The sequence below is a fragment of the Ornithorhynchus anatinus genome, chromosome 1 (genome assembly GCF_004115215.2).
Source record: "Ornithorhynchus anatinus isolate Pmale09 chromosome 1, mOrnAna1.pri.v4, whole genome shotgun sequence".
Lineage (NCBI taxonomy): Eukaryota > Metazoa > Chordata > Mammalia > Monotremata > Ornithorhynchidae > Ornithorhynchus > Ornithorhynchus anatinus.
Window position 1 is genome coordinate 52,715,535 of NC_041728.1, and position 23,853 is coordinate 52,739,387.

General features: G+C 48.1%; 1 protein-coding gene across 1 annotated transcript in view; it reads right to left on the reverse strand.

The window, feature by feature from the left end:
- The window catches only part of FBLN5 (fibulin 5), an 82,391-nt gene that overhangs the window by 52,142 nt on the left and 6,396 nt on the right, over window positions 1–23,853 (reverse strand). Inside the window, exons 3-4 of the mRNA XM_007660520.4 lie at window positions 22,458–22,509; window positions 20,459–20,701 (exon numbers count right to left, since the gene is read on the reverse strand). Coding sequence (XP_007658710.1) covers window positions 20,459–20,701; window positions 22,458–22,509 — 295 coding nt within the window. The remainder of the gene's footprint in view (window positions 1–20,458; window positions 20,702–22,457; window positions 22,510–23,853) is intronic.

Below are 23,853 nucleotides of genomic sequence, written 5' to 3' on the forward strand. Positions count from 1 at the left end.
AGCTGTTTCTGCAAAGTCAAGTTTATCAGGCGTGGGTCTCTGGATACATGTAGAGGACACCGGGTCTGGCGAGCCTAACCTCGGTTGTCTAGAGCAGAAAACAGAGCCCAGCCAATAAAGGAGACTGAGGAAGTTCACTTGGGGTGGGAGAACAGCTTGTCAGAAAGAACTCGAGTTATTTAAGAAATTAGTACAATGCCTCTGCAAGATGGGGCCAGAGTGCAATGGGCTTGGCAAAGCGAAACACTCGATTTCCAGATTCCACAGAGGACTTCTTCTGCTCAGTCGAGAATGACTGTGAGGGAGGACTTCCTTCTAAGTAGGGAGGTTAAGCATAACACAAACACAAATCTGCAAGCTCCCTGGAGGCTGGAAACTACTCCCTGGAGACTGTAAACTCCTTGGGGGCAGGGATCGTGTCTACTGACTCTGCTATATTGTACTTTCCTAAGTGATTAGCACAGTGCTCATCACACAGTGAGTATAAATACCACTGATGGACTGAGTGACCATTTCAGCCAGTTCATCCTTCCCACAAGCTCACTGACTTGCTGACCCTCTTCCTGCCCCAGAGATGGATTGGCCATTGACAAGCCCGCCCAAATTCCAGACAAGGATACATGTGGGTTGTCACATGCATCACAGTGAGAATATGGCCTAAAATGAAGACATCATGAGCACCATTTTGTGGAAGTATGTGGACTTCACACAATCCTAGAGTGTTTCTCCAGTGGGGATTCCTGGAGAAGCAGCGTGACCTAGTGGACAGGGCACTGGCCTGCAAGTCATAGGACCTGGGTTCTAGTCCTGGCTATACCAATTGGCTGCAATGTAACCTTGGAAAAGTCACTTCTCTTCTCTGTGCCTCAGTTGCCTCATATGTAAAGTGGGGATTAAGACAGTGAGCTTCATATGAGTCATGGACTCTGCCCAAAGTGATTAGCTCATATCTATCCCTGTGCCTAGTACAGTGCCTGGCACATAGTAAGCGCTCAACAAGTACCATTTAAAAAAAAAAACTACTTGCTCCACAACCTCTGTGTTCCCTACAACCTTCAGTGTAAGCCTTACCTATTGTCCAAACCCAGGACCTGGCAATAGAGATTCCAGAGGAGGGAGATTCGGGCTGAAACAAGGAAGAGGCAGGCAGAAAACCATCTGGCTCCACATCAGTACAGGTCAGGGGACCGGCCAGCTGAGAACCGGGCTGGCTGGTATAAAACTGGATGACTGGCCACGTTTCCCAGAGAGGATAGAGCCATGTTCCTGGATGCCCAGGCAATCAATGCCTGCCCTTTTTGGAGAGAATGGGAAAAGTGGAGAGGGCCAGGGCTGAGCCCCACATTAGAAATAGCCTCAGTGCCAGCAGAGACCAGGTTTTCTCTTTCCTTGGTAACTCCAGTAATGTGCTCTTGACACTACTCAATCACTACTGGGTGCTGTTGACTAATAATGATAATAATATTAATAATAATATTTATGGTATATGTTAAGTGCTTACTGTTTGCCAGGCACTGTACTAAGCTCTTGGGTGGATACAAACTAATCGGGTTGAATACAGTCCCTGTCCCACATGGGCTCACAGTCTTGATACCCACTTTACAGATGAGGTAACTGAGGTAAAGAGAAGTGAAATGACTTGCCCAAGGTCACACAGCAGACAAGTGGCAGAACCAGTGACCTTCTGACTCCCAGGCCCGTGCTCTGTCCACTAGGTCATGACTAAATGACTTCACTTTTGCCCCTCTCCAGCTTTAATGATGTCACACATGACACTTCAGTTCCTAGGAACTCTACCCCCAGAAGTCTCTTTCAGACATACTGCTTCCCAGAAGCAGCCCACAATGATCCTAGTATCGTAGGCCTGCCCACCACGAAAAGCCACCTCCAAGAGGTACCAATCACCTTGGACGGAGTCATACATTGAGCACACGGAGGCTGCTGGGAAATATTTATCGCCACCCACAAAATCTATATGAGCTGCTACGGCTGAGATAGCAAGTGGTTCTGCTCCAGCACAGCCAACCCATGGCACCCAAAGGGAAGAAATAATGGGAGGAATTTATACACCTCAGAATTATGAAGCAGTTCATTCAGGAACAGAAGGTTTCAGCGTACTTGTTGACTGGATTATATTAATGTCTCTGTGTGTATATGTGCTTGTTTCTGGAACGAGCCACTTCTCTGACTGTCAGTAAGTCAGGCTGGAATGTGGTCTTGGCACGTCGTCCATCTTTATGAGAATGACAAGCCAAGCTGCGCTATCTTCTCAGTCTTAACGACTTTCTATTTCATTAACCCATTAGTTACCCGCCTCATTTGCAAAACTCAGAAGTCATAACGGCCTCAAGCAGTAGCTTTGAATCCACACGGGTGACCAGTTGTATTTCTTTTTGGTGGTAGGGAGGCATTAGAGGCCTGTCTCCTGCCTGCGGTCTCCAGAGCAATAAAACTGCCAAGTGTAGCTCCCGCTTCTCCCTTCCGGAGACCCAAAATGGGCCCCCTCAGCCATGGGCTTGTTGCACCAGCAGAGTTCAGCCTCTGCTGTGTTTGCTCGGGGAGGGGAAGGAGCGTTGGGTGGGAGTGAGGAGGACTAGGTACCCCAAAACCATTTTTTTTCTGCCAGGAAATTGCTTTGCGGCCAACTACCCCTCTGAAGGAATTCCAGTTCTGGACCTCTGACTCGGATATTTAGTCCTATGTGCAACACACGCCACAGTTCCAGTAAAATCATACTCTATTTTATACCTACAACCGGAGTTTGGAATTTACCAACTCAGGCCCCCAAGCTCAGTTCTGGTAAACCAAAAACTTTCATTTTGGGTTATGACAGATGGTTGGGATTGGGCCCCATTTTATAAGTATCCGATTTATAGCCTCCATTGGACCCTGACTGCCCAGTCAGAAAGTTATGCCAGCTCCCTGGGCCTGTGAGTAGGGAGCGAGGATGAAGGGGGAGAAGAGTCTGCAATAGTAGGGAGAATAGATTGCGGGGAAGGGGGAGGGAGAGTTGGGGGCTCTGACCCTCCTCCTTCTCCCTCCCCTTCACTCCGAGGAGGGGTGATCTCCTGGCAACAAGGCTTTGCCGCAACAAAATGAAGTCCTATCCCACCGACACTGGACCCATGGTCCTCTCCACACAGCCAACTCTGGATTGTTCAGAGTGATGCCTCTCCCTTTTTGACCATAGGTCTCTAAAGGACAAGAGTCCAGATAAGGCAGACTATTATAGTTTCATGGGTATGCTGTGCAACTGTGTAACTGATTATCAGCATGACACTCACACACAAGGGTACAATCTCGCCAACAGCAGTGTCATCTCCAAACTGACAGACAACTCCACATCTAGTGAAGATTATCCAGGGGTCTTGATTCTCATCTTTTTGGTTGTCTAAATTTCATCCATTTCCCCCTCTCTGAAACCCAAATCACGTTATTCGACTCTTGTTGAAAATAAAAGGAGCAAAATGAATGATGGGTGTGGGACAGTTTGCATAATCCCAGGCACAAAGTAAGGGCTTAATAAACATCACCACCACCATCATCATCATCATCATCATGCCAGTGATCTGGGCTAATCAGTTTCCCTTTAGGTCCGATCATTGAGAGTCAAGGGTATCAACATACAGCACCGGGGGCTTATGAAAACGTTGCTGCTGTTATTTTTCCACAGAGTTCACGGGGTCCAGGTGGTCAGCCAAACCCTTGGGCTTTTGGAAACATCCATAAACCAGCTGGGATAGAGAAGAATTCTCCCCGCAAGGATGCTATTCCAGCTGATCTGAAGTCCATGCTGGAAGGCTATCTTGGGTGTGCCGGAATAGAAAACCACCAAGGGAGGCGTGGGAAGGTCTGGGGAAAATCCCCAGGTGACTGCTTTGGCTCTTCTCTTCCTAGGCTTATGAGATCAGCACACTGGGTCTCATGTGCTCCATGCAGGATGGGTTGCCAGGGGTTTGGTCACGTTTGCCCTTGTCCCACACTTCCAAGCCAACAATCCAGCCAGGGATGGGGCTGGAACCTCACTCTGGCTCAGGGTCAGAGCACTGAATTCTGACTGAAGACCACTCCCAGTCTCCCCAGCCTGGGGAAAGCACTCCCTGTCAGATGGTCCAAGCAAGTTGGAGGACGCAGGTTGGATGGAGCAGGTGGGGCTGGATGAACTACCTAGTACTAGAAGTGGTGCTTTCTGGGCATATCTCGCATCAGTCCTGTAGGGCTGGCATCCCCATCTCTCTCTGAAACTGTGACCTGCACAAAGAGGTCTGTGTAGGGCTCCAGCCTCAACACGTCCGGCCACCTGTGACAACAAGACAGGTGCCAACTCTCTCCCAGTGGGCCCTCTCTCTCTCACTGTTTGAAGGATGCTGAAAATACAAACTCACTTTGACCTGGATCCCACCCGCTCATGCTGGGACCACCCTCTGTCCAAGAGGACCACCTGAGCCACTCATCCCGACCTGCCAGAAAGGCACACAGGATCCACCAGTCAGTGAAGACTCTCATTCCCAGCTCTGGATCTGAGTCCCACACCAGGAAAGGGAGAGTTCGATCTATTTTGTTGGGGAGCCAGCATTTGGGTCAACTGCAAAAGGTCCCACAGAGGGGAGGGTGCTGCGGTCGTACTTGATGTGCTCGTTCGGCACCATGAATTCAACTCCTTACATGAAAAGAGTTACTGGACGTGCAGGCAGTTGTTTTTATTGACCTATTTGGCAGGCTGGACCTGAGATAGAGTCAACTGACTTTGTTCATCTGGATCCCATAAATGCCCCATCTGTAGCACTGAATTCAATCAGCTTAAAACAAATGGCTCCATTCCGGAACAACTGATTGTCCCACCAAGCCTTTTTTGTCAACACCCTGAATGTGACATTTCTGGTCTACCCCCTCCTTTGCTTCAGAACCACAAGGAGTCATCTTCAGATAATCCTCCTTTTCCTCCCCCTTCCTCCTTCACTCCCTCTTCCTCCTTCTCCTCCTCTTTGTCCTCCTCCTCCTCCCCACAAGTGGGAAGAGGACTCTTGTTTAAACCCCTAAAACGATGATGCGTCGTTTCCGGAGAGGTTTTGGAGAAGCCAATCTCACTATGATTCTGGATGCAAAGTATGTTGTCCCTGACCCTCCAAAAGCCGGGTGGAATTTTAAGGACCTGTGAAATATGTGGGGCCCGTTTATCAGCTCGCCACGTCTCCCACGGTTCCTCTGGGCTCTTTTTGGTTTAGAGGAGAGTCATTTGGCATTGACAGCCCCCAGAATGCACCCAGCCAAAAAGGAGAAAAGTGATATTTCTTTTCTGAAATGCTTCTTCCCCCGACCCTTGCCATTCCCGGAAGGTGAGTCAGCCCTGAAGCAGGGTTGGCACGTCGGCTGCCAGCTCAAGTGCCATCACAGCGTCTGGCCCATTCCCTGCCAACACTCTAGGCAGAAAAGTTTGTGTGTGGGAGTGGGAGGCTCTCCCTCCCATCTCCTCTCTCCCTCCCTTCCTTCCTTAACCCTCTCTCCCTCCCTTTGCTCCTTCCCCTCTCTCCCTCCCTTCTTCCTTCTCCTCCTCCCTCCTCCCTCTACCCCCTTTGGAGCTGCTCCAGTTTACCGGAACTGGCAGTGTTCACTGACACGCATTCTGTCCCCTTGGGTTTGAGGAGAGGAGGAATCTTATGAATGCCCATCCAGTTTCTGGAGTGAGAGAAGAGGGAAGCCCTCTGGGACAGAAGAATGGGCCATGTTCCATGAGGAAACCCAGCCCATCCAGAGGACCCAGGGATGGGAGGTAAGAGCTCTCCACCCTGTTTCCGAAAGAGAGGAGGGTTTCTGCTCTCGCGAGGCAGTCTGGAAAACCATGAGAAGCATTTTTTTTAAGGGAATAAACTGACATTTCCAGTGAAGAGGCTCCTGGCACATCTTTCCACCTGCTTCTCCATTTCCCAATCCCCTCTTCTCTGAGGTAGGATGTGTCTCTGCCCAACTCATTGTTGTGTAGTTTTTCATTTGAAGGAGAAGGTGACTGGGGTGGAGATGGGAATGAACAGTGACTGGGCTGGGCTGATTAATTCCCAGCACTCCAGGTCATATAAACTCACCAGCCATCTCTAGAATTTACAGACTTATTTATGCCCATCCTCAGCACTTGCATATATGTTAATTTGATTACATATTCAATTATTTCAATTACTCTGTAAATATTTTTTGATGTCTGTCACTTCTTGTAGTGTGTAAACTCTTTGAGGGCTGGCAATCTGTCACTTGCTGGTTTTGAAATTCCCAAGAGCTCAGTACAGTATTCTGTGCCCTGTGGGTGAAAAGTTCTTGATTGTTTCAGAGAAGCAGCATGGCCTAGTGGATAGAGCATGGGCCTGGGAGTCATGAGGATGTGAGATTTAATTCTGGCTCTGCCACTTGCCTGCTGAAGGCACTTCTCTGTGCCTCAATTACCTCATCTGTAAAATGGGGATTAAGACTGTGAGCCCCATATGGGACAAGGACTGTGTCCAATCCAATTTGCTTGTGTCCACCCCAGAGCGTAGCACAGTGCCTGGCACATAGTAAGTGCTTAAAAAATACCCCAATTATCATTATTATTTTTATTATCCCTCCTCTGAGCCCTGTCAGCCTACCTTGTAGGGTAACCATTTGTCCAGCTTTATCCCAGACAACCCAGTTTTCAGCTGGTTGGTCCCCCTGACTCTGGTATGAATTCAGCACCGGGCACCTTAGGCCTGATATTTTTATTTTCTGTGCCCAGCCTCCCTTTGCTTAAGCTCCTACCACTGACTTGCCCAAGCTCCTTGTGGGCAGGGATGATGTCTACCAATTTGCTTGTATGGTACTCTCCCAAGTGTATAGTACAGTGCTCTGCACGCAATAAGTGATCAATAAGTACTAGTGAGAGCAGGGCGGGTGGAGTCAGTCCTTAGTGGGATGGGAGCAGTCCTTTTCAATGCTATAAGAGGAAGAGAAAAAGAAAGGAAAGGGGAGAGACAGAGAGAATGAATGAAAGAAACCAAGAAGGAAAGACAGATAACGAGGAAGTGCTTAAAGCTTAGAGAATTAATTAATTATGGTACTTATTAAGTGCTTTCTATGGGTAAGAAATCTATTCCTTTCCCATATCCTTCCCCTAGCTTGGAACTCCCTACCCCTCTGAATATGACAAACCACCACTCTCCCCACCTTCAAAGCCTCATTAAGATCACATCTTCATCAAGAGGCCTACCCTGAAGAAGCCCTATTCCCCTCAACTCCCTCTCCCTCTGAGTCGACTCTACGCACTTGGCTCTGTGAACTTTGGCCATTTGATTTTAACCCCACCCTCGACCCCACAGTACCTCTGTACGTATTTATAAATTATATAGTATAAATTATTTGTTTACATTAATGTCTGTCTTCCCCTCTAGACTGTAAACTCATGTGGGCAGTGAACTACAAGCAAATTACAGATAGGCATGTAAGCGCTGAGGGAGGGGTATATAGAGGTTGCAAATCCAATGCAAGGGCGACATATCTACTGTTAAGTTAAAAGGGAGCTCAGTGATCATTCATCAGTCTTTTTAGTCATACATGCTTAGAGAGAATCCCACCTTCAAAAATTAAAGGAGAGTCGTCTCATGATTTCCTCTTGTGTCTGTCTGCATGGGTCTGTGTGTGTCTCTGCTTTAGAAATTCTCAGGATCTTTCAGGCTCTTTGTGTGCATAGGTATCAGTATATGCACACATATCTAGGTGCCTGTTACCTCATCTGTAAAATGTGGATTAACTGTGAGCCTCACATGGGACAACCTGATTACCCTATGTCTACCCCAGCGCTTAGAACAGTGCTCTGCACATAGTAAGCGCTTAACAAATACCAACATTATTATTATTACCATCTCTGTTGAACGGTACTCTTCCAAGTGCTTAGTAAGATGCTCTGCACACAGTAAGCTCTCAATAGATACCACTGATTGACTGATTACATTTCAAGCACTACTCTAAGCACTGAGGTTGATACAAGTTAATCAGATTGGGCTCAGTCCTTGCCCCACAAGGAGCTCACAACATAAGAAGGAGGGCAAACAGGGATTGAATCTCCATTTTACAGATGTGGAAGCTGAGGAACAGAGAAGTGAAGGGACTCGCCCATGATAACACATCACATAAGTGGTGGGGTCAGGATTAGAACCCAGATCCTCTGACTCTCAGGCCTGCACTCTTCCCACCAGGCCATGTTGTAGGGAGTGGGTGGGTGTAGCGGTCACTATACGTATGCTCACTGAAGAATAACTGAGCATTAGGAAGGAGCCTTGGGCAACTCCCCCAACCATCTAGACCATCTGGAAGAGATTCAGCTGATGTACTTTGTTCCAACAAGGTAGAAATGTCAAGAACAAACACCCTCATTGGTTATCGGCTTTCCTCTCAGTAGAGCTGGGGTCACACACTCTATAGATTCCCTGATCATAGTAAAGAAAAAACACATCTACCTCCCTTTCTGCCATTGGACCCATGACTCGGATTGGATGGACTGACTAGATAGAGAAGCAGTGTGCCTAATGGGTAGAGTATGGGCCTAGGAGTCAGAAGGAGCTGGGTTCTAATCCCATCCCTGCCAATGGTCTGCTGTGTGACCTCGGGCAGATCACTACACTTCTCTGGGCCTCAGTTACCTCATGTGTAAAAACAGGATTTGGGGACAGGGACTATGTCCAACCCAATTTGCTTGTATCCCCCCCAGCACTTAATACTTAGTAAGTGCTTAACAAATGCCACAGTTATTATCATGATTATACCTGGATGCCTAGCTATCTGCCTACACATCTGTCTGTCTTCGTACTCTTCCTCATTCTTAAGTATCCCAGTGACAGAGCGGGCCTGTGGCCAATGAAAGCTACAGGGTGAGTGCTGAAGTGTGCCCACAGCCTTGATGCTTTTGAATCTCCATGCAGCCGGGGCCCTCCTGCCCTCCTCCTCAAAGCCCGACTGGGTTATGATGGCTGCATACTCACTTTGGCCAAGATGGTCTGGCAAAGGAAAAGGCAAATGTGACCGATTCTGTTGTTACAAAAGGTCATATTTCATCCACATTTTGGCCCAAACTCTTGATCTTGGCCTAAAACAGACTCAGGTCAGTGAGACGCATAATGAAAAGAAAGGAGACTGAACCAAGAAACATAAGGTGGGAGCCAAAGAAAGCTTTTAGATCATTGAGAAAACTGCCATTCCTGGGCCCAGTGGACGCTGCCAGCATTCAGAGGCCTCAAAGGCCCAGTGCTGCCCACTTGCCCCTATGGTTTGTAGCAGAGATTGAGGGGAAGGCGAGTCAGGAGATGCGGCTGGATGCTCAGGTGGTTTCCACCGTGCATTACAGCAGGCCACAGAGGGAGGGGCAAGTCATTCATAAAACCACAAGGTTTGTAACCAGACAGAATCAGTGGGGCCTAGTAGTAAAAACACAGCACTGGAAATCTTTTCTTATGCTTAGCACATAGTAAGTTCTTTAACAAATACTAAAATTGCAATCATTGTTATTGCAAGTATTATTATTTTAAGTATTGGAAGAAAAGTAGTGTTGCCTAGTGGACAGATCGTGGACCTGGGAGTCAGAAGGAAGTGGGCTCTAATCCTGATCCCACCATATGTCTACTTTGTGACCTTGGGCAAGTCACTTAACTTCTCAGTGCCTCATTTATCTCATCTGTAAAATGGGGATTAAGACTGTGAATCCCATATGGGACATGGGCTGTGTCCAACCTGATTTGCTTGTATCTATCCCAGCCTGTAGTACAGTGTCTAGCACATAGGACGTGCTTAACAAATACCACTGAAAATTTATATTTAGAATTAGGATCAAAAACAGGAAATGCTAACTCACGATGAACAGACGGTACAAAGAAAGTTTAAGGAAATAAGGCTGGATTTGGAAAATCCACTGCTATTCCTACAGTTTCCTCTTCTTGGGTTTTTTAATAAAAGAGAAGGAAATTTCCCTTTCAGAAGCGGGCTAAATAAGTATGTCAGTGCTGCCAAGCCTGGGAGCAGGATGTCAACTAGATGATCTTTTGAGATGCCACCCTACCCCAATATTTTCTGATCAAACAATCCACCACTCCTTCCTGTGTTTATTGGGAAACAGTCCTCCTTAAAAGAAAGTCAAAGGGAAGGATGAGGTTTTGGTGAAAAAGGGAGATAATTTATTTCCAAATTGCACAGGAGGCTGACGCTCCGGCTGTTTGGCCTCGCAGACATAAGACTCCGGGATTGGGGAGAGTCAGGTTCTTGTCCCAGCTCTGCCACTGGCCTGAACTAGTGTCACTTAGTCTTTCTGGACCTTGGTTTCTCCATCTGTAAAACAGGGCTAAGATTTCTGCCCTACTTCTCTCTTAATCTGTGAGTTCTTTACCCACCCGAACACTTAGCACAGGGTTTAGCATTTAATAAAAGCCATGATTAATTTATCCAGAAATAAAATAAAATAAAAAGGTCCTGGAGTTAAGAGATTCTTAAGGAAAAAATGAGCTCTGATATGAGTCAGAAAAATGTATGGCAGAGGGGTAGATAATGGGAGAAGCTAGCTACTGATGTGACAAAATTGAAGAGAAGTGTCTCAGACTAGAGTACTCTGGTTTTTATCACAGACAGTCAAGCAATCCCATTTATTGAGTGCTTACTGTGTGCAGAGCACTGAACTAAGCACTCGGGAGAGTACAATATAACAGAGTTGCCCTCAACTCATAGTCTGGAGGAGGAGACACACTAATATAAACAAATTATGACTATGTACCTAAGGGATGTGGGGATGAGGGTTGAGTGCGTAAAGAGTGCAAATCCAAGTGCAAGGGTGACACAGAAGGGAGTGGAAAAAGAGGAAATGAGGGCTTAGTTGGGGAAGGTCTCTTGGAGGAGATACACTATTAATAAGGCTTTGAAGGTGGGAGAGGGATTAAGAGAGTTCCAGGCCAGAGAAATTACATGTTGCGAGAGATCAGTGATGAATAGATCAGATGGAGGTGCAGTAAATAGGTTGGCATTGGAGAAGCGAGTTTGCTGGATGGGTTGTAACAAGAAATCAGAGAAGTAAGGTAGGAGGGGGCAAGGTGATCGAGTGCTTTAAAGCCAATGGTAAGGAATTTCCAGTCTACATGGAGGTGGATGGGCAACCACTGAAAACATAAACACAGACTGAACATTTTTTGTAGAAAAATGATCTGGAAATCAGTGGGAAGTATGAATTAGAGTGGTAAGAGACAGGAGGCAGTGAGGTCAGCAAGGAGGCTGATGCAATATTCAAAGCGGGATAGGATAAATGTTTGGACCAACGTGATAGCTGTTTGGATCGTGAGAATTGGGCACAATTTATTGATGTTGTAAAGGTTGACCTGACAGGATTTGGTGACAAATTGAATATGTAGGTTGAATAAGAGAGATGAGTTGAGGATCATGCCAAGATTACAGGGTTGTGAGACAGGGAGTAGGGCGGAGCTGTCTACAAGAAAGTCAAGGGGAGACAGGGTCTGGGAGGGAAGCTAAGGAGTTCTGTTCTGGACATGTTAAGTTTGAGGTGCCAGTGGGACATCCTACTAGATGTCCCGAAGTCAGGAGGAAATATGAGACCAGAGAAGGAGAAAGATCTGGGCTGGAGATATAGATTTGGGAATCATCCGTGGAGAGATGGCAGTTGTAACCATGGGAGCTAATGAGTTCCCTAAGGGAGTGAATGTAAATGGTGACTATAAGGGGACCCAGAACCGAGCTCTGCGGGACTCCCACAGTTACGGGGTGGGCGGCAGAGGAGCCTGCGAAAGAGACTGAGAAGGTGAAACCAGAGAGATAGGAGGATTATTCACAATTTAGGCCAATCAGGGAATAACACATTAATAGCAAATCCCTCTACTGTTGGCTGGGTAGTCTTTTACCCAGGGTCACTTGCCTAGGCAGATTTCGTGCAGGTATTTAACTTTCTGTTATGTGTGTCCCAAGGAAATAGAACCACCATGTTTCTGCACAAAACTTCTCCCCAGAAGTGCAGAGCTATGCATAACAACATCCACATCAGCAAAGACTGCAAAAACGGAATTCAGAAAGCCGGCATATTCTACAGCAGGCAGAGCGACCTGCCGAAATGGCACACAACTCCAGTCCGAACCTATGGCTCGGAGAACCTCCTCGGTCTTCCTGAGTAGCTTTCACCATGATACCTATTAACCATTCTGCCTAGCCTACTAGCCCGAGCAGCGAGGTCAGCCTAGCACCATCAGACCATAGCCTAACCTGCCTCACTAGGAGGAAGAAGGAGGAGGAGAATGGAAGGCAGCAGAAACCCAGATAGACACACTGGATTGAGGTGGGGGGACATGTCTATCAACCCTGCTGTATTGTGCTCTCCCAAACATTTAGTACAGTGCTCTGCACCCAGTAAGCACTTGGTTAAATAGGATTGATTGATTAACTGATTGATGGTTAGTTGGAGAAGGAGGCAAGAAGGAAGGAGGGTAAAGGAAATGTTTTTGGGATTCATTGAAAAATAATCTCCAGTAGTGCAGCAGACTGAGGTCCAACTGCTGATGATGGGGACAAGAGTGACCAGCCTGTCTTGCAGCTTTAGAGCCGTGGAGTGGAGGGGGCATGTTTAGAGGAGAGTCTTCAGGCGGGTCATGACAGGAAGAGGCAGAATCAAAATCAGCATCATGTGCAGAAGGGGATCTCTATACTCGCAAGCTCAAAAGACACTGAAACATACTTCAGCCCTGAAACACACTTCCACTCCCAGACAAAACATTATCAACAGCCGTGTCATCTTTTGACAAACAATTCTTCTAAATATAAAACAACAAAATATGTATTTGTTTATCACCTAGTATGTGCCAAGCACTGTACTAAGCTCTGGAGTACATTTACAATAATCAGACTGGGAAAAGTCCCTGCCTTAGAAAAGTCTGAGGGGGAGGGAGAACAAATATTTAATCCCCATTTACAGATGAGGAAATGGAAACACAGAAAGGTTAAGCAACGTATCCAAGGTCACCCAGCAGACACGTGGAGGATCCAGGTTTAGAACTCAGGTCCTCTGGTTCTCAGGCCCATGTTCTTTCCTCCAGGCCATGATGATTTTCATACTTGCACTCTCAGCTATAGTTCACTTTATAACTTTATACCAATCCCAATATTTTATAACTCTTTAGTCACTTTTTCAAGATGGAGCATGGCTTGGAGGAAAGAGCACACGACTGGGAGTCAGGAAACCTGGGTTCTAATCCCAGCTCCATCACTTGCCTGCTATGTGACCTTGGGGAAGTCATTTAAGCTCTTTGTGCCTCAGTTTCTTCATATATAAAATCGGAAGAAAACACCCTCCACCTTAGGCTGTTGAGCCTCAGGTGGGAATGGGACCGTGTCCAGTCTGCAAAGCTCTGATGTAGATTATGGAGAATCACAGTACAGCACATAGAAAGGGTTTAAATACCACAATTACTGTTGTTTCATAATTTCAATCTGAGGCACATTTTGGACTCCCAAGAACATTCTTAATGAAACCTCAGGGTTAAATACTCTAAGCACCCAAACCGCAAGGCACAGGTCTCTGACTCGCACTCTGCTTTCAAGAGGCTCTAACGGTTTTAGGGAATCAGGTCTCAAACACATTTTCAAACTCAGTGGTAATCTTTCCATGCATCCTTGGCTGCCTCTTTTAGCACCTCCCTGAAATAGCTTGAGCGAAGGACCCAGGCCAGCCCAATCCATCTTTCTACAGCAGACATCTGTGACCTTCCATTCGGCTCAGGCAGCTCTGGTGGACCGAGATCCTTGCCAAAGAAAAATCAAATGCCTTGTACTTCCACAAACAACAGATTGAAAGTCCCCGGCCAACCGCCCATTTAACAGAGTGAATAAGCCATTTTTTCTTCCACTGCGTCAGAGCACTTCACCAACGCCCACACGGATGTGATTTCCATAAACCTTGGAAACTCACTTGTGGACCAAGACCTTTGGTCATTTTTGAGAACGGCTAGCTAAAAACCCAGGTGGAACTGGCTCAGACCCCACTGAGGGAGTTTGCCCTTTTGTGGGGCATGAGCTGTGCTGCCTTGAGATCACTGAACAAGATTGGCAGGCTCAGGTTAATGAACGGCTTGGTGAGAGCATCTCGACATTCGGCAGGATGCTGAACTGCAATATCATTTCATTCAATGGCATTTATTGAGCACTTCCTGTGTGCAGAGCACTGTACTAAGTGCCTGAAGAGAAGTTCTGCCCCTGGAGATGCAAATTCCCAATCCTATGAGGGCAGATCCTTTCATAGACTCAGAATCAATCAATCCATCATTGAGCGCTTACTGTATACAGAGCACTGTACTAAGTCGTTGGGAGGGTACAATATGACAGAGTTGGCAGAGGTGTTCCCTGCTCAGGAAGAGCTTAAAGTTTAGAATTACTTGGATCCCCTGGTTTGTTGAATTCAGAAGAGTTAGGACAACAGGGTTCTAGTCTTGGCTCTGCCACTTGCTTCCTGTGTAACCCTAGCGCAAGTCTATTAACTTCTCTGGGCCTCAATTTTCTCATCTGTTAAATGGGGATGAAATATCCTCCGTCTTAACTATGACCTTCATGAGAGAGAGGGATTGCATCCAACCTGACTACCTTGTCTCTATCCCAGCTTTTGGCACAGTGCTTGGAATATAGTAAGTGCTTAATAAACACTGGACTTGGAGTTGCTTTGGTTTCAGATGACCAAGGCTTAACCCACTTAGAAAAAGATTTTTAATACTGGGCTGATGGCTCCCTAAAAAGCCAACATACAGTTGTGGTATTTAATATTATTATCAATGTTATCAAGTGCTTACTATGTGCCAAGCACTATAAGAAGCACTGGGGCAGATGGAAGACCATCAGTTCAGGCAAAGTTTTTATCCCGCATGGGGTTTCACAGTCTAAGAAGGAGGGAGAACTGGTACTGAATCCCCATTTTACAGATGAGGAAACCGAGGCACAGATAAGTTAAGTGACTTGCCCAAGGTCACACAACAGGCTCTTTGATCTCCGGTTGCCCTCCCATCCCTCACCCCTTGATCTGCATAATGTCTTCTACCCCAGGAATGGTACCACTAATGACTTTTATACCAAAAGAAGACCAATTATGCAGAGGCATTAGATTTTTTATGAGAGTTGTTACTGGGATGCTACGGGTCTTTTAGAACCATATTCAGGATGACTCTGCTAGGGCCACTGACTGCCTAACAGCTGAAGAAGCTGCTGCTTTATAGCTGCTCTGAGCTTACTGGTTCAACGCAAGAACACTGTGAACAGTCTGTGAACAACACTGAGCTACTCAGTGAGCTACTGGCAGGAGAGCCAGGCTGGCAGTGGTATTGAAGCTGATCCAATAATATGGGAATGAAAAATTGACTAACGTGCCTGATTGAGGAATATCCCTCACCTGACCCCCTGAGACTGTCCACCCAACAGCATGGATGGGTCAAGTGGCAGCCGATTGGGGCATCTTAGAGTCAGGCCCAGACAAATCTTGGGAGACACAGGATGCCAGATTCTTTTAAACCTGGAGGGAGCCTCTTGCCTAGGACTGGCTCCCAGCCTTGCATTTGGGGGTTTCGTGGTGAGAGGTTTTGTGAGCAGCAAAGCTGTCAGGGGCACTGAAATGGAGTTTCCTGAAGTGGAGGATAGAGTCGGAAAGGGGAAGAAGTGGTTATTGCTCTCCAGTGAAGGCCAAACCTATACACAGGAAAGCACGTGACAAATGGCCAGATTGTGATGGGTAAATGTCATTATGCTTTTAAGCACTTACTAGGTGCCAAGCACTGATCTAAATGCTGGAGTAGACACATGATTATCAGACCAGATAGTGTCCCCGTGTCTGATACAGGATGCACAATCTAATGGGTTGGGAGAGCAGGTGTCATCACCATTTTGCTGATGGCACAACCGAGGCCTGAAGAGGTTAAATGCCTTTCCCAAGGTCACACAGCAGGCCAGTGGCACAGACCAGGGAGTAGGACAGGGGTCTTCTGACTCCCAGGCTCATGCTCCTTCCTCTAGGCTGCACTGTCTCCAGGTGCAACCACAGTGCCACAAATTCCTCACCAATTTGGACTGGTATTTGAACTAGAAGGACTCTTCTCTTGTCAAGCAGCATATGCCAGTAAGGCTGGTCACTGGGGCCTGGAGGCCCAGCGGAGGAGGCAACAGGATTGATTCCAGTCGGCTACAAAAGCCCACCATCTCCTGGGGAGTTACCCTGGTGGCCTTATGCCCAGGAACCAAGATGCCAAGACTCTCTTGGCTTCCACTTTATATTCCTTGGGTCCACATTCATCCTGTTGAGAAAGGAACACAAAGAATTTGGGTTTAAATTTAATGGCCGGCGGACTCGACATTGGCCCACGCCTGAGGAAGCAGGGTCCTCAAAGGTGGCATCTTTCCTTTGGAGCTGGGCAGAGGGAGGCTTTGCCAGAGGGGAAGCTTCACTGGGGGCGAAGGGAGGCTGGATGGGTTCTTTAGAAACTTTAATGAGACCCCCCAAAATAGAGCAAGTGAACCTTTCTGAAGGACAGGGAAGGAGTAAAGCAGTGGTAAAAAACGTTCAGAAGATCTGCCTCCTCGCTTATCTCTCTGCCTCCTATCTCTCCCTTCACCAGTCCGTACTTCACTCTGCTGCCGGGATCATTTTCCTACAAAAAGACATCTCCCCTCATCTCGATGACCTCTGGTGGTTGCCTAACCACCTCCGCATCAAATAGAAGCTCCTTACTATCAGCTTTAAAGCTCTGGTCTCTCCCTTCTCCTTCACCTTGCTAATTAACCAGCATACTTCACTCCTCTGACACCGACCTATTCCCTGTACCTCAATCCCATCTTTCTCGCCACCGGTCCCTTGCCCCCGTGTCCTGCCTGTGGCCTGGAACTCCCTGCCCCTCCATATTTAACAGACCACCACTCTCCCATCTATGAAGGTTTACTAAAATCACAGCTCCTCCTTCTCTGATTATGCTCTCATTTTCCCTATCCACCCTCCCTCCTATGTTGCCTATGGACTTGGGTCTGTGCCCTTTAAGCCTTTGCTATTACTTCCCCACCCAGTCCCACAGCACTTCTGTACCTATCCATCTGTAATTTATTTTAATATCTGTCTCCTTCTATAGACTGTAAGCTCCTCAAGGGCAGGGATCATATCTACCTATTCTGTTGTATTATATTCTCCCAAGCTCTGCAAGCAGGCACTTGACTGATTGAGCCAGTGATTCCCTCTCAGAATTACAGGCTTCCTGCTTCCTGTTTCACTCCAGAGACTTCATCCGGGACTGTCAGCAGAAGTCTGGCCTCTTTTTAGTAAATGCAACCCAACTGTCCACCCTCTATAAGCATCCAAGGGGTGAAGAGCAGTTTAGAGAGTAGAAAGGTGGGAGAAGGCACATTCCCTGTCTTCAAGGGCTCCCACCGGCCTGGATAGCTTTTCTGGTTTTCCGTGGGCCGGGGCAGCAGAAGTAACATGTCACCTGTGGGCAGGGGCCCCTGTAAGCCAAACGCTCCAGGGTGGGTCCCTGCCTCCCTCTTCCTGATGCTGAGGTCGGGGTGGGGAGGCATAAATTGGAGGAGGGATGGGGGTTCAGTCCCCGTTGCTGACAGCCTCTCCTCCCCTCCCCACACTGCGCAAGCGGCCCCCAGTTCCAGAGGTGCATGTCGGGGATGTAAAATGCTATTTGTTCAACTCATATTGTACTTTCCCAAGCGCTTCATACAGTGCTCTGCACACACTAAGACTTCATAAGCTCATTGTGGGCAGGGAATGTGTCTGCTTATTGTTACAGTGTACAAAGTATGGATAAATACAATTGATCGATTGCCCCCCTTCCCTGCTTGGAGCAAGGGCCAGTCAGGGCTAGACACAGAGCACTGAAAGATCTAAGCATGGCTATGCCAATAAATAGCTTTCAGTTTGTCCCAGCTTAGCCACCCTCTTTTCCTCCCTACTAAGTCCTCACCCTCTGCCCTCTTTCCTCTTCGGCACTTATGTATCTAAATAATCAATTGTTTCCCCTGTCTGTAATTGATTTTAATGTCTGTGTCCCCTGCTAGACTGTAAGATCTAACAGGGATTGTGTCCACTAACTCTTTTGTATCTCCCAAACACTCAGCACAGTGCACTACATAGAGTAAGCACTCAGTGAATACTGACTGGAACGTCTCTTGGGGACTGAAACAGCTGAATCAATCGTCAAAGGCTTCCTACAGTCACATGGTCCCAGACAGGAAATCCCTGGGAGATCCGGGAGGATTCTGCCCCCTTGCCTCCCAGATCAATAGGAAAACTGGGAACAAGTGTCTCCAAACTGCAGTGGGCTGTGGTTGGGAGGTGGGAGGGAAAGGTGGCTGGACATGGGAAGAGTACCATCAATGCTCTTCTTCTTCCCTAAGAGCTTTCTCTGTTCCTTCTTTATTTTATATTTCCCAAAGGGATTTCTCCTGAGGAACGACCTGCAAACTCTGCTACAGAAGGTGCTCCTGGGGCTGTTACTCTATGGTCTTGGTGAACAAGCCAGAAATAGAAACAATGACCTATCGTTCTAACTACACAGGGAAGGGACCTTTGTTTCAGCTGGTGTTTTCCCCTTTTCACTCACTCCATCTGCTGTTTCTCATCTGGCTGAGAGGCATCATGGCCTAGTGGAAAGAGCATGGGCCTGGGAGTCAGAAGATGTGGGTTCTAACCCCAGCTCTGCTCCTTGTGGGCAGGGAATGTTGTATGTTTATTGTTATAGTGTACTCTCCCAAGTGCTTAATACAGTGTTTGACACACAGTAAGTGCTCAATAAATAGGATTGAGTGAATGAATGAATGCATGCCTCATATCTGCTGTGTGACTTTGGGCAAATCACTTTATTTCTCTGGGCCTCAGTTACCGCATCTGTAAAATGGAGATTAAGACTGTGAGCCCCATGTGGGACAGGGACTGCGTCCAACCTGATTACCTTGTATCTATCCCCGTGCTGAGAACAGAGCTTGGCACATAGTAAGCACTTAACAGAACCACAATTATTATCATCATTAGTTTTCTACTTCCTCTTCTCTTGGCTTCCAGTCACTCCCTTCTTTTATCTCTCTTAAAGGGCTGGCCCCCTCCTCCCTGCACAGAACAAATTTCTGCCCTGGGAGGGACAAAACGGAAAAATGGCCACCCTTTTTGTCTTCTCCCGTGACGCTGCCTGCCGTGGGCCCAGAGACACTCTGTCGAAAGCCTGTTTGAAAAATTGCAGTAAATCAGGAAATGGCAGGGTGGGGTGATGGGAAATTGGAAGGAACAAGTGAATGTAGAATGCTGAACTTTTAGGAAACTCACGGGCCTGGTTCCAGACCTGCCCGAGGTTTCTCGGTTGTGTGCGTCCCACAAAAGGGTCATTATTATTTACAGTCCAGAGCTCTCCCGGGCGTCACGCTAATGGGACCGTAAATCACATGACTTTTCAAGGGCCAGGAGATGGAAAGGGGTTCCTACAGGGCTCGGGGGGCCTGTCTGGGGGTGCTTGCAAGGGAGCCCCAGGGCCCCAGAGCGTTTCCTGGCAGGGCTGCTCAGGAGGCAGCTGCTGCAGCAATCACACCATGGGCTCGCAGGCCACTCCCACAGATGTACAGTCCCTCGAAAGCCTGAGCACAAACTGCCCTTCTCTGCTCAAGGCTTTTGTCATCATCCTCCAAGTCACCTTCTAGATTCCAGCCGGGACCCTCACCTCGGGGCTTGACTCCATTTGCCCCATCCACCCACCGTCACCATCCTGGCCCTGGGACAGGGGTTTCTTTCAGACCGCTTTCAGGTAGTCATTTGAGGGAGGTCAATGATGGTACTTGCCGACTACTGAACCAGGAGAGCCCGTGACATCACAATGCATCGTGCCATGCCCAGGGCTGAAAGCCTCAACGTCGTACGTGTTATTTTGGGGAAAAAGCACCAGTTCCACCCGATCGTGGAATGTTTCTTTAAGAGGGGGTGGCAGCGGGAAGGGCTGGCTCCCTCTGCTTGCTCCAGAATATCTGCATTCCCTTCCCAGGTCCAGGAGAATTTGGCACTGCAGCTGAGCCTTGGAGGAGGGAGGCTGGGTGACTGAACATTTAAAACCAGACCTCCAAAATGGGCTCTCCAGCATAAAACTGGACAACTGGTCTCCTTATCACCCACATGACGAGGGTCTCATTTAGCCTCTAATGAGAAGGTAGAGGCTCGGATCCGAGGCTCGAGATTGTTTCTGGGCGATTTGTAGGCTCTGACTTGTGTCTTGTTTGAAAGTCAAGCCCAGTGATCGGGGCCCTGAAAGAGGAAGGAGTTGGGAGTGGTCTGGTAGTCATAAAGCCAACCTCTTAGGTTATTTCCCAAACCGAGGAAGTTCAGGAGACTTGGTGCAGCCTGGAAGGGAGGACCCAACCAACCAAAGCTCTCTCTCTCCTGCAAAACACATAAAGCGGCAGGCGCTGGTCTACTCACCGACACACTGGTTGCCTTCATCCATTTGGTAGCCAAAGCGGCAAATGAGGGGCCGCGACACAGTGGGGTAGTTAGGTGCGGGAAGAGGTGCAGCAGGAGGTGGGTAGGCGGCAGAATAAGGGTTCATGTAGGGCCCGCGATACACCGGGTTCGTCCGGGGGATGCATAAATATCCGCCGTTCTGGTTCACGCACATCATGTCACCCCGGCAGGCCTCGGCGATAGTCCGGCATTCGTCGATATCTGTGGGGTGGGAGGGGACACATGGACAGGGAGAGCGTGAGCACCTCCTCGTTCTTTTGGGGTCTCGAGAGAGTCGCAGGGAAGATCACGACACAATCCCCTCCCAACGCAACTGCCGCCCCCGGCTGAGGCACACCCTGAAATATCACTAGTTTCAGTAAGAGGAAAAGCAGAGGGAAGACAAGAACAAACGCAAGGTGGGGAAATTGGGAGGCAGCATGGATGAGTCGAAAAAGCGTCGGACGGGGTGGTGGTAGTTCTTGCTACCCAGGTTGTTGTTATTATTACTACCATTATTGTTACTGAATTTGTTCAGCACTTACTATGTGTCAAGCACTATTCTAAGAGCTGGGGTAGATACGAGTTAAGCTGGTTGGACACTGTCCCTGTCCCTCATAGGATTCAGGGTCCAAGAAGGAGGGAAACAGGTCTTGACTCCTCAATTTACAGCTGAGGAAACTGAGGCACAGAGAAGTGAAGTGGCATGCCCAAGATGACATAGCAGGCAAGTGGCAGAGCTGGGATTAGAATCCAAGTTGCTTGAATCCCAGGCCTATACACTTTCCACAAGGCTGTGGCTAGTACTAGAAGGAGGAGTACAAATAGCAGTGATAGCGTATATGGGTCTCGGTCATTGACCTGCTGCGTGACCTTAGGAAAGTCACTTAACCTCTCTGGGCCTTAATTTCTCAACTGGAAAGTGGGACTAAGATACCTGCTCCCCCTACCTCTTAGATACTAGCCACAAGCAGGATGGGTCTGATCTAATTACCTTGTGTCTCTCCCAGAATTTAGGGGAGTTCCTATCACATATTAAGCACTTAATAAATAGCATTATTATTATTATTATTCTAAAAGTGTGGAAGAGGCAGCATGGTTTAGTAGAAAGAGCAAGGGACTGGGAATCAGGAGAAATGGATTCTAGTCACCACTCTGCCACTGGTCTGATGTATGACCTTGGGCAAGTCACATAATCTCTCTTCCTCAGTTTCCTCATCGATAAAATGGAGCTATAATAAGTGGGAGCAATATAACCTGCCTCTCCCTACCTCCCAGAGATGTTGCGAGAATCAATTGAGGTAACTGCTGTAAAAGCACTCTGGTAAGTGCAAAAAGCCAAGCAAAAAATAACCTTCAAGCCCATGAGGAAATAAATGTCCCACAGAGCATGGTGGGCTGGCCTTGCTGAAAAATGAGATACCCGATTTCTTAGAAAAGCTTCTTGCCCCTGCTATGACGGGTTCTCATTATGGGCACAGCACGGGAAATCAGAGTAACTTTCCAACCTTATGGAAGAGTCAAGTCAGGCCCGGTCCTCCATCCCAAGGGAGCCAGGCTGCCCCCAGCTCTGGGCCCAAACACAGGATCCAGTGTGGGCATCCGACCCCACCCGAGGTCCCTTACACACACTCTCCCTTCATGCCAGCTTTCGGCTTGGCTAACCCAGGGTGGGGAATAGCCTTGAATCCTGAGAGGAGAGCACAATCCCCTGCTCTCCCCTTGCAGCCCTGCCATCCTTCATGCAGTGGAAATTCCAACCCTCACAATGCAAACGACCTAATCCGGAGCTCCGTGCCTGAAGCCGTTGGCCACCGGTAGTGCCAAATGAGAACGGAACCTCCGTGATCCCACCCGTCCGCCCCGCTCCCCACTCCTCCCTGCCTCTCCCCACAGCTTGGCAACCGGGTGCCAATACTAAAATAACTCTTTCTCGCAGCTCCCGGCACAGGCAAGAGGCGGTGGCGGGGTCACCTACCTAAGCACTGTCCGGATGGACGGTCCAGGTCGAAACCATTAGTGCACTGTTGCTGGAAAAGAGAAGATGAGATTGGTGGGCAGAGATGCAGGGAGGGATGCTGAGGCACAGTCAGGTTGGCGTCGTGGGTAAGAACAGGGAGCAGGATCAAGGATGGGCTGGCCTCTGGGGCCAGGCTGGGGCCTGTTTTGCAGGGGACTGATGCGGAAGGTGTGGGGGAGATGAGAAGGAGGAAGACTAGGGTTACAGAGACAGATCACCCGCTGTAGATGCCACCTCTAGCTCCCCCAGCGTGATTGTCAGTTCCCGGTATGCAGGCCCGACAGTCTGAAGGTTCCTGGGACCCCACATGCTAGGGCCCAAAAACTTCTTTCTCCTCCTCCTCTCAACTCCTAAGGTGCAGGGACTGGAGAATTTTGCTACCTGGAATTCCTGGAACTTCACTTAACAGGACAGGCCCTGGCTCTAGAATACTCACATCAATCAATCAATCAATCAATAATGCTTACTGAGTCCCTCTAGGGAACAACACTGCACTAATAATAATGATGATGATGATGAGGGTATTTGTTAAGCACTTATTATGTGCCAAGCACTGTTCTAAGCGCTGAGGTAGATACAGGGTAATCAGATTGTCCCACCTGGGGCTCACAGTCTAAATTCCCATTTTACACATGAGGTTACTGAAGCATAGAGAAGTTAAGTATCTTGCCCAAGGTGACACAGCAGACAAGTGGCAGAGCCGGGATTAGAACCCTTGTCCTCTGACTCCCCAGCCTGTGCTCTTTCCACTAAGCCATGCTGCTTCTCTTCTAAGTGCATGGGAGAGTATGATAGAATCAATAGGTACATTCGAGAAGCTATCAATCTAGTGGGGGAAGACAGTCACATAAAAAAAATTACTTCTGGGGGAGTGTTAGAGTACATAAGACATTTACAAGTTGGCTGTGTGGTCTGGGTTAAGTTAAGGGCTTAAGGGGCACAGAAGGGTAGAGGGAGCAGTGTGGCCTAATGGGTACAGCACGGGCTTGGGAGTCAGAAGTCCTTGGGTTCTAATCCCGGCTCTTCCACTTGTCTGCTGTGTGACCTCGGGAGTCTGTGCCTCAGTCACCTCACCTGTAAAATGGGGATTGAGACTGTGAGCCCCATGTGGGACATGGACTATGTCCAACCTGATTAACTTGTAACTCCAGTGCTCAGGACAGTACCACCCATGTAGTAAATGCTTAGTAAATACCATTAAAAAATAGTGGCAGTTTGGAGATGTAGGTTAGCAGTGAGGGAAGGCCACCTGGAGGAGGTGTGATCCAGAAGTTCTTTGAAGATGGGGACTGCGGTGGTCTGTTAGAGGTACAGAGGGAGGGTGTGAGGGGCGGGGGTGATTTCCAGCAGTGAT